General features: G+C 34.6%; 1 protein-coding gene across 3 annotated transcripts in view; it reads left to right on the top strand.

Annotated features, from left to right (window-relative positions):
* The window catches only part of IL13RA2 (interleukin 13 receptor subunit alpha 2), a 21,933-nt gene extending 17,670 nt beyond the window's left edge, over nucleotides 1–4,263 (top strand). For 2 of the 3 annotated variants that reach the window (XM_004379788.2, XM_023734434.1), the window contains exons 9-10: nucleotides 3,321–3,436; nucleotides 4,187–4,263. In XM_004379788.2, coding sequence (XP_004379845.1) covers nucleotides 3,321–3,436; nucleotides 4,187–4,237 — 167 coding nt within the window. In that variant the 3' untranslated portion in view covers nucleotides 4,238–4,263. The remainder of the gene's footprint in view (nucleotides 1–3,320; nucleotides 3,437–4,186) is intronic. The other variant, XM_023734435.1, reaches the window with a different exon arrangement.
* Nucleotides 4,264–10,883: the final 6,620 nt, after the last annotated feature.

Below are 10,883 nucleotides of genomic sequence, written 5' to 3'. Positions count from 1 at the left end.
TGGACTATATGAAGAAGAATGTGGCATCAGGATTAGAGAAAGACTCATTATCAACCTGTGATACGCAGATAACACAACCTTGCTTGCTGAAAGTAAAGAGGACTTGAAGCACTTACTGATGAAGATCAAAGACAACAGCCTTCAGTATGGATTATATCTCAACAAAAAGAAAACCAAAATCCTCAAAACTTGTCCAGTAAGCAACATCATGATAAACGGAGAAAATATTGAAGTTGTCAAGGATTTCATTTCACTTGGATCCACAATCAACGCCCATGAAAGCAGCCGTCAAGAAATCAAACAACGTATTGCGTTGGGCAAATCTGCTGCAAGAGACCTCTTTAAAGTGTTAAAAAGCAAAGAAGTCACTTTGAGGACTAAGGTGTGCCTGACCCAAGCTATGGTATTTTCAATCACCTCATATGCACGCAAAAGTGCTGGACAACGAATAAGGAAGACAGAAGACTTGATGCTTTGAATTATGGTGTTGGCGAAGAATATTGAATATAACATGGACTGCCAGAAGAACGAACAAATTTGTCTTAGAAGTAGTGTGGCGAGAATGCTCCTTAGAAGCAAGTCTCAGTTACTTTGTACATGTTAGCAGGAGGGATCTGTCCCTGGAGAAGGACATCATGCTTGGTAAAGTAGAGAGTCAGCGACAACAAGATGGAATGACACAGTGACTGCAACAGTGGGCTCAAGCATAGCAATGATTGTGAGAATGACAAAGGACCAGGCAGTGTTTCATTCTCTCATACCCGGGGTGGCTATGAGTGGGTACCGACTCTGCGGAACCTAACAACAAACAGCAGCTGCTAGCAAAATTAATTTTCTTTCAGTATATTTTGTAATTATGGAAATCAAAATTGTCTGTATAGAGTCTATAAACAGGGAAGATACATTAGCAAGTACCTCAATTGAACATAGATTTATTGAAAAACTAATATTCAATTAGAATTCATCCTGTTACTCTTCTTCTATCAGCATTCTTGTTTTTCCTGACTGTCAGGAAGGAGAATATTGTAGTTTAAAAAAAAATTTTGGACTGGAGTCTAGATTTTAATCATTGTTTTTTACTTTCAGTTTTCAAGAGAATACAAGCCTTTACTTAAAGCAGGAGTAGGCCAGCATACACTTGTGTTCGAGTGTCTAGTTCCATGCCTAAGGCATATTTTTATAATTAAGAAGCTATGATATGTAAAATGCATATTCCACTCACTTTCAACACTGATTTAAAGTGATTATGATAAAAGGCATATTTAAATAGAAATATAAGCTAAAAAGCCTAGTGAGTGAAGGAAAATCTAATTGTTTTTCACGGTACTACTAGCTTTAACAATTGAAATCACTAATATTTGTTTCAAGTTGTAGTAAATTAACTCTGCATTGCTCTTTCAGGTATATAGACATATATGCAGCTATAAATATATATACGGAAACCCTGGTGGCGTAGTGGTTAAGTACTACGGCTGCTAACCAAATGGTTCAAATCCACCAGGCGCTCCTTGGAAACTCTATGGGGCAGTTCTACTCTTTCCTATAGGGTCGCTATGAGTCGTAATCGACTCTACGACAACAGATTTGGTTTGGGTTTGGAAATATATACACAGATATGATACAGACAGATACTGGTGTTTCTATCAGTCATGCATCTCCTTTCATGTAGTTCTGCTATAATGGAATTCCTTTTTCACTATTGTCTTGCTGTGAATGTAGTGGTATTGTTCCCTTTCACTCATCAAATATTTATTAAGGCCCTACTATATGTCAGACTCTTGTCAGACACTGGAGATACAACAGTGAAGAAGTCTCTGACTCACGGAACTTACATTTTATTCCTGGATTGGGTAGAGAGAGACAATAAACAAAGAAGTCAGATATATCAAATACATCATATAAGGGATATGGAGAAAAATTAGGCAGAGAACTCAATTGACCAAGAGATATATGGAACCAGAAAAACACTTACTGAGTCTACATTTTTTATTTTTGTCACTTTTCTAAAAAATCTGGAGACTCTATGGAACTGACATTGAGAAAGTAATTTCCTGAATTGTATCTAGCAGTAAGTCAATTCATAGTTTAAAGCGGGTACAGTGAAAATATCCTTCATGCGTTTTTAGCCCTATCCTCAAAATATACATCCTTATATGTATTTTATATACCATCTTAACAATGATATGATTACTGAGATTTCTTTTGCCCTGATTGGTATCTCTTGGTAGAATCTTAAGGACTTTGAGATTAGGAACGAAGAATTTCATGAGTTGCTTGTGGTCTTAGTTCTTGTAGGACATTTCTTATTGGATCATTTAAGTTATAGAAAAATAGGACAATAATTTTTTTGGAAATAAAAAATATCCTCTTCAAGATTGACTCTTAGGTATAGGGAAAGTAAATGGCTGCCTATATATGATTTGCAGAACCTCAGGAAAGGAGCCTCCTGCCTTCCCACTGTTATTTAGGATGCCAGAAAATTTGTATTGTCAGTCACTCCTTTGGATTATATCCTTGCAAATCTTAACTGATTTGAGCATATGAATTTGGTAACTTTTTAGGAGAATATAACAGCCTAAAGGAATAGGACAAAGAAGGGAGGGAGGAGGGCAAGGTTGAAGCACTGGGTCTGAGTATAGGATTTAGGATGCTCTGAGTCGGAATCGACTTGAAGGCAATTTTTTTTTTTTTTTTTTGGTATTACTCCAAAGTTAGTGGGAGATACAGATTTTGGAAGGACAAGCTTTGGCTACTTTTAAGTTTGTCTGGTGATTGCTTATTTCTTGCTATACAGAAGAACCATTAAAACTTCATGCTCTCTAAATATGAGACAACTTTAAAAATGTAGCCTTTTAAGATGAGCTCCATCACTCAGACAGAGACTTTTATTGAAGACCAGCTCTTTCTCACTACAGCAGCATATAAAATAATATAAACATTTGACTTATGGATAGTTAAGGGATACAAAGGACATGTTTGTCTAATCACTTGGTTGGTAATTTTATCATTTTCTTATGAAAAAAATCACAAGGTCCTAGTTTAAACAAAATCATATCAGAAAATAAGAATTGTGCTTTGGGGATTTTTTTTTTTTCTAAGTGAAAAAAACAAATGTCCCGGTTGAGTCAAGTAGCTAGTTTATATAAGTGCAAAAACGAAAAGGATGTCTGTGGTATCTCTGCACTGGCAACTATGGCAGAAGTCGCCAAGTTTAGCTCGGTTCTCCACCATTTCCTAGGAGTTTATTTATAAAATAATTCTGTTTAAAAAATAATTATAAACCTCTAATCCTTCCCCTTTTATGTGACTTTTAATCCTAGGTGACACATGGAAGGAAATTGTGATATATTTCATGATACCATTTGGTTTTATCTCATTGTTTGTTTTGTTAGTAACTTTACTGCTTTTGTATAAGCAAAGATCTGTACTTGAAACGGTAAGTTGTGTAACATTATAATGTTTAGTGTGAAACCGATTAGATAAACAAAAACACTTGACATTTAGAACAGATGGACCTACGTTTTATAATATTGCCTGCACACTGTGGATGTACAGTTGATGTTGTATGGATTATGATGCTATCTTCAAAAATACATTGTTTAAAATTAACCTTACAAGGCTACATTTGGGGTGGACTTACTTTTGTGTAAATAGAAGAATAATGTTTTAGAACCTGAAATACTGTTTACATCTAGATTAGGGAATAGTATGCAGAAAGAGTTAGAGGAGAAAAGTAGGATTGGGAGAAAGCAATGAGTGACTTAAAATAGACACAGACTGAAAAATATTACTAGTGTGCCACAGGCAAAAGATCACATAAAAAATTCCACAACGCAGTACCTGACCTCCAGGAACTCACTCGCTAGTTGGGGGAGACAGAATACATAGAAAAAATATAACCTGCATTATAGAATGATTGTAGATGATTACTATTTGAGTGATACAGATAATGTTATAGTATTTCAGAGGATGGAGCGATCACTATGGGTTGGTGAGCTTTAAGGAGTTGGGACTAAGACAAAAATATCTTTTATTAGAGATAGAAATGTAAATGTGTATGAAGTGCTTCAACTGAGTTCTCTGTTGAATGCTTTTTTGTCTATTTCTCTGAGTTATTAATCCTCAGTGAAATAGTTTGTGTTATTGATGACTATTTGTTATTAATGGAGCTCTTTCTTAATTCCAGATTTTTGATTCAAGAAAGGAAGTTTTTACTCGGCAAGAAACACTATGCTGATTTACCAATTTCTAGTCATATGGCCAAATGTCAAATATGAGACTTATTAAATTGATTTTTCTCAAAATGTTAAATGTATCTTGTTTTATTTTAAGGCATTCTTGTATTTAAATAGGTTTTAGAGTACTTCAGCCCTTAACTAGTAGAAAATTTGCTAGAATCTGTTAATGTTTTTTTTTTCCTCATAAATCCTTGAGAGTGCTGCACATAGGGAGTTCAAGGGATGGGTCAGAATTGATTCAATCATGTGTTAATAAAACAATGTGATTTTGTAACTTGCACTAAGCCATAGAGACATTGCCAAATCTTGGAAGATGAGATCCTAGTTTGTTAAAATTGAAGTTAAGATGCGTGTATTCACCATGAATAAGATTGCTTGGCTTTAAAAGCAACCCATGGAGAGGATTAATAGGAAGCAAGACACTTTAAATATATTCATGGTCCTAAATGAGTTTTTCACATTTCATGAAAGAAAAAAGTGGGAGGAATACAGTGCTTAAAAGTTTGAAAATAATGAAATGACTAGGGAGCATATTTGAAAATCAGAAGTCACAAACTATACAGTAAAAGCTTGGGAGTTTCCACCACTAGTTGGCAGGCAACATTTCCTACTTTCTGATGGTGTACTTTTTGTGGTTCGGGAACCAAAAGGAGCAAGCTTCTTAAATTAGTAAGAAGCCTTTTAGAAGCACATTCAACCTTCAGGCTAATTGACAGTTGACTTCTAGGATAGAATGTGGCCAAGTAGGTATAGACAGTTGCTTTAAAACTTAGGGAATAATGGACTACAGATTGTAATCAAGAGCCAACTTTTAGTTTGGACTAACTCTTACTAAATATTATTCAGAGTATCTCTACTCTTTGCTCCACAGACCAATAGAGTGTGTGAGTGTGTGTGCTTGAGTGTGGTTATCACCTGGGAGCTTGATTTTAGAAATGCAGAATCTCAGGCCCCTATCCAGACCCTAATCAATCAGCAACCTGCATTTTAACAACACTCCTAGGTGATTCATTTGTGCATTCAATTTAAAAAGTGTTGGTTTAGAGCAGTATTTTAGAATAAAAAAGGATAAAATAATACAATGGAGAGGCAAACTCAGGGGCAAGGTAACTACAGCTGTGACTATCATTGGCAAGATCATCTCTAAAAAGGAAATAAAAGCTAAAATTGAGCAGTAAACCAGAACACCTTCCTTTATTGTCACTTGGAATCAATGATTGGATGTACCACTGTTCCCTAGATAGACCTGGCTTTGTTAAACATCAAAACCCTCGTGATAATACAATACAATTGGAGATAGCTCTCCAAACTAAGTTTGCTAAAATTCTACTTCGTGTGTTGTGGGGAGGTTTGGGGAGGAAGAAGGAATATGGAGGGAGTGGTCAAGGCTGGGAAGGGAAATGGTAGTGAACTCTATCCTGGGAGGCCGAGATGGGTCTTGAAGATCTAGTATTTCAATTTCTCTGTTCAGAACATGCATAACAAGCCTTACAAATCAAATGATTTCTGGAATTGCTGCCATAAACCTAGAAGTCACAGTCATAATCACTCCATCAAAGTAGATATAACAAGCAAGTGGCACCAAATCTGGACAGAGTTGGACCTTGCAAAAGGACCCTTAGAACTCCTGACACACTAGATGTGTAAGTTTATTAACCTTTCAATAATGTGACCCCAAATTTTATTCAATTGAATTTTTTGAACTCCATTTTTTTTTTGCATTATGATGGAATTTTAAGTTATTGAATATTTCCCAAATGCTTGGCATACAAACAGTGCCCTGAGTTAATCCTCCCATGCCCTGCCCATCTGTTCATCTGTCTTCTGCCACCTGGGGCTGCTCCAAGCCCTCACTTTGAAACCTTCCTCCAAGACCTCCCAAGATCCAGCAACTAAGGAATAACACCCGGCACAGCAGTAGTCCTCCAGGACCCTAATCAAGTGTTACAGCTAGCAGGGATGGTTTCAGGGGCCCACACCTGGAAGGGTCCCAAACATAATTTAATGTTCTGCTGTTGCAATATTGAAAGTCTTAATAATTTTTGAAGAAGTAGCCCCGTATTTTGTTTTTTACTAGGTCATGTTAATTATGTAGCCACTCCTGACAGCTGGCATCAGTTCTGATAAGTCAGTGTTCAGGCTGTACAATTAAAACATTCTGAATATTAGTCTTGGTTTTTTTATATTGGTAAATCAATGATTGGAACCTTTGAAATTACTCTGACCGCATAAATATTCATCCATCCATCCATCTGTCCTTCAATCCAGTTCAACATTTATTGCACACATACCATATGCCAGATGCTGTACTAAATAAACAACTATCCAGTGAAATAGTCATCTGCTTGAAGTAGAGAAGTAGTATTTACCTAGTGTCCACGATGAGCCACTTTCTGTGTTAGGTGCTTTAATACACTAAATACTCATTTAATCCTCACCACAGTTTTCGAGGTATATAATATGCTTATATTATAAATGAAGAGAAGCCTAGGTAAAATCATTTGCCTAAAATTTTAGAGCTAGAATAGGAATTCATTATTATTTTCATGCTCAGAACTGTCTGAGGTGCATTCACTCTTTAAAAAGAAGTTCTTTGCATTTTGACCAAAGATATAGAAGAATCAAGAGCAAAAGGGGGAAAATGCAGAGCAAAATTTAAAATTCTCATGGAATCTATATTTTCTGGAGCCATGGAGGTTGGATGAACCCCTGAAACAATTAAAATTTAAACCAAAAATATCCCTTAAAGCCAAACAACAGTTTAGTTTATCTAGTAAAAACTGTCTGCCTTGAGAATTATGCTCTTTTAAGATCTTTCTATACGAGATCAAACTGACAATAGCAACTGGGAACATTAGATAGGAACCTTAGGGAGCAGTGAGTTTATGTTAATGGGGAAGGAACAACTCAGAAAAGAAGGGTGAGAATGGTTGCATAACTTCTAAAAGGTAATCAATGTCATTGAATTGCACAAGTAGAAATTGTGGAGTTGATGTATGTTCTGTTGTGTATATTCTCAACAACAACAAAAATAAAATAAATTATATATATATAAAAGAAGTTTTTTGAAGAAGCAATAAAAAGGAAAGAAGAATAAAATGATATGAGACATATAAAAAACAAAAGATAAAATGGAAGTTGTAAAACTATATTAATAATAGCATAAAATGTGAATAAATTAAATAACCTAACCAATAGACAGATTTTTCTGACTGGATTAACAAACAAGATCCAACTACATGCTGTCTACAGGAGACACATTATATTATATTATATATATATATATATATATATATATATATATATATACACACACAGTCGGCCCTCCACATCTGCAGGTTCTGCATCCATGAAGTCAACCAACCATAGATCAAAAATATTTGGGAGGAAAAAAAAAAAAGAAAGTTCTAAAAAGCAAAACTTGAGTTTACCACATGCTGAGCACTAGGCTGAATCCAAGCAAATGAAATGGTGTATAGGCATACCCTGCTGTAGCCTCTCACCATTTCATAGATTCTCAGTCTCTCTCCAGCACTTGTTGTCTGAGCATTGTTCACCTTGCATCTTGTCATTCCCTAAACAATACTGTACTGTATAACAACTATTTATATAACATTTACTTTGTATCAGGTATTATAAATGATCTAGAGATAATTTAAAGTATACGGGAGGCTGTGACTAGGTTATATGCAAATGCTATGTCTTTTTATATAAGAGACTTGAGCATCTGCAGATTTTGGCATCTGCAGGGGTCCTGGAACCGATCCCCCATGGATACTGAGGGATGACTGTATACATATTTTATGTTTATATTCATAGGTTAAGTAAAAGGATCAAAAAATATAAAATATATACCACGCAAACATCAACTATGAGAGAGCTGAATTGCCTATACCAATATCAGACAGAAGGTATTCTAATACAAAAAATGTCAATAGGGATAAAGAGGGATACTTTATAATGACAAAAGACTCAATCCATCCTAAAGAAAGAGCCCACAAAATACATGAAGAAAAGCTGATGGAATTAAAGGGAGAAATAGAGAATTCAACAGTAATAGTTGGACTTCAATAACCCACTTTAATAATGAATAGAACAACTATGCAGAAGATCAACAAAGAAATGGAAGACTTGAACAACAGCATAACCAATTAGACCTAATAGATATCTACAGGATACTCAACCCAAGAACAGCAGAATACACATTCTTCTTAAGAGCACATGGAACATTTTCCAGGACACACCATATGCTAGGCCATAAAACAATCCTACATAAATTTAAAAGTATTGAAATCATGTAAAGTATGCTCTCTGAATAAAATGTAATGAAATTAGGGAACAATAACAGAGGAAATTTGTGAAATAGACAAACATGGAAACTAAACAACACACTCCTAAATAACCAATGGGTTAAAGAAGGAATCACAAGGAAAAGTAGAAAATACTTTGAGACCAATGAAAACAAAAACACAATATACCAAAACATGGGATGTAGCCAAAGCAGTGCTTAGCAGGAAAATTATCACTATAAATGCATATATCAAAAAGAAGAAAGATCTCAAATCAATAACCTAGACTTCCACCATAACACACTAAAAAAAGAACAAACTAAACCTAAAGTAAGCAGAAGATAGTATATAATAAAGATTAGAGCAGAAATTAATGAAATAGAGAACAGCAAAACAAAAGAGAAAGTTAACAAACCAAAAAGTTTATTATTTTAAAAGAATGATAAAATTGACATTTAGCTAGGCCATAAAAAAAGAGAGAAGACTCAAAGTACTAAAATCAGTAAGGAAAAAGAAGAAATTATTACCAACCTTAGAGAAATAAAAAGGATCATAATGTATGGCACAAATTAAAAAACCTAGGTCAAACAGACAAATTCTTAGAAAGACACAGGCGACTAAAACTGACTCAAGAAGAAATAAAAAATCAGAATAGTAAAGACGTAGAAATAGTAATTTAAAATCTTCCCCCCAATAAAAACTCAGGCCCAGATGGCTTCACTGGTGAGTTCTACCAAAGATTTAAAGAAGAATACATACCAATTATTCACAAACTCTTCCTAAAAGTAGAAGAGGAGGGAACTGTCCCAGCTCGTGTTCTGAGACCAGTATTACCCTGATGCCAAAACTAGAGAAAGACATCACAGGAAAAGAATCCTACAGACCAATATCTTTGAGGAATATAGATTCGAAAACCCTCACAAAATTACTAGCAAACTGAACTTAGTAACATAAAAAGGATTATACACCATGACCAACTGGGATTTATCCCAGGAAGCAAGGGTGGGTCAATGTAAGAAAATCAATCAAGTTAATACACCACATGATCATCTCAATAGATTTAAAAAAAGCATGTAACAATATCCAACACCTATTCATGATAAAAAATACTCACCAAACTACAGATAGTAACTTCTTCAGCCTACAAAGTGTACGTATGAAAAACTCTCAGCTAACATCATACTTAATCATGAAAGGCTGAATGCTTTACCCCTAAGATCAGGAACAGTAGAAGTATGTCCACTCTCTCCACTTCTATTTAACATTGTACTGGAGTTTCTAGCCATAACAATTAGGAAATCAAACAATCAGTAAATCAGGCATCCAGATTCGAAGGGAAGAAGTAAAACTATATGTAGATGGACTCATCTTTTATACAGAATATCCTAGGAATACACACACACACACACACACACCTATTAGAGATTAAAAAAAAAAAACAGTTCCGCAAGGTTTCAGGATAAAATATTAACATACAAAAATTAATTTCTATACACTAGCAATGAAAAACATGAAAATTAAATTAAGGAAACAATTTAATTTACAATTGCATCAAAAAGAATGAAATTCGTAAGAATAAATTTAACAAAAGATGTACAAAATTAGTACTCTGAAAACTACAAAACATCATTCAAAGAAATTAAAGACCTAAATAAGTAGGAAGACATCCTGTGTTCATGGACTGAAAGACTTACTATTATTAAGATGGCAATTCTCCTGAGTTAGATCTATAAATTCAATTCAATTCCTATAAATATCCTATTTGCCTTTCCAGCAGAAATTAACAAGCTGGTTTTAAAATTCATAAAGAAATGCAGGGGATCCAGAATAACCAAAACAGTCTTGAAAAACAGGAACAAAGTTGGAGGACTCACACTTCTCAATCAAAACTTTTACAAAGCTAAAATAATCAAGACTTTGTGATACTGGTATAAGGATAGACATATAAGTTCAGAAATAAACTCATATTTATTGTCAGTTGATTGTCTATAAGGTTGTCAAGATAATTCAATGGGAGAAAGAAATGTCTTTTCAACAAATGACTCTGGGAAAACTACAAAATCCACATGAAAAAGAATGAAGTTGCGGTAAAGACACCACAAAAAAAGAAAATTACAGACCGATATCCCTCATGAACATTGACATGAAAATCCTCAACAAAATTCTAGCCAATAGAATTCAACAACATATCGAAAAAATAATTCACCATGATCAAGTGGGATTTATACTAGCTATGCAGGGATGGTTCAGCATTAAAAACAAATCAACGTAATCCATTACATAAATAAAACAAAAGACAAGAACCACATGATCTTATCAATCGATGCAGAAAAGGCATTTGACAAAGTCCAACACC

Source organism: Trichechus manatus, unplaced genomic scaffold (genome assembly GCF_000243295.1).
Source record: "Trichechus manatus latirostris isolate Lorelei unplaced genomic scaffold, TriManLat1.0 scaffold00068, whole genome shotgun sequence".
Taxonomy (NCBI): domain Eukaryota; kingdom Metazoa; phylum Chordata; class Mammalia; order Sirenia; family Trichechidae; genus Trichechus; species Trichechus manatus.
The sequence above is the reverse complement of the archived record's forward strand: the minus strand, read 5'-3'. Positions and strand labels throughout refer to the sequence as shown.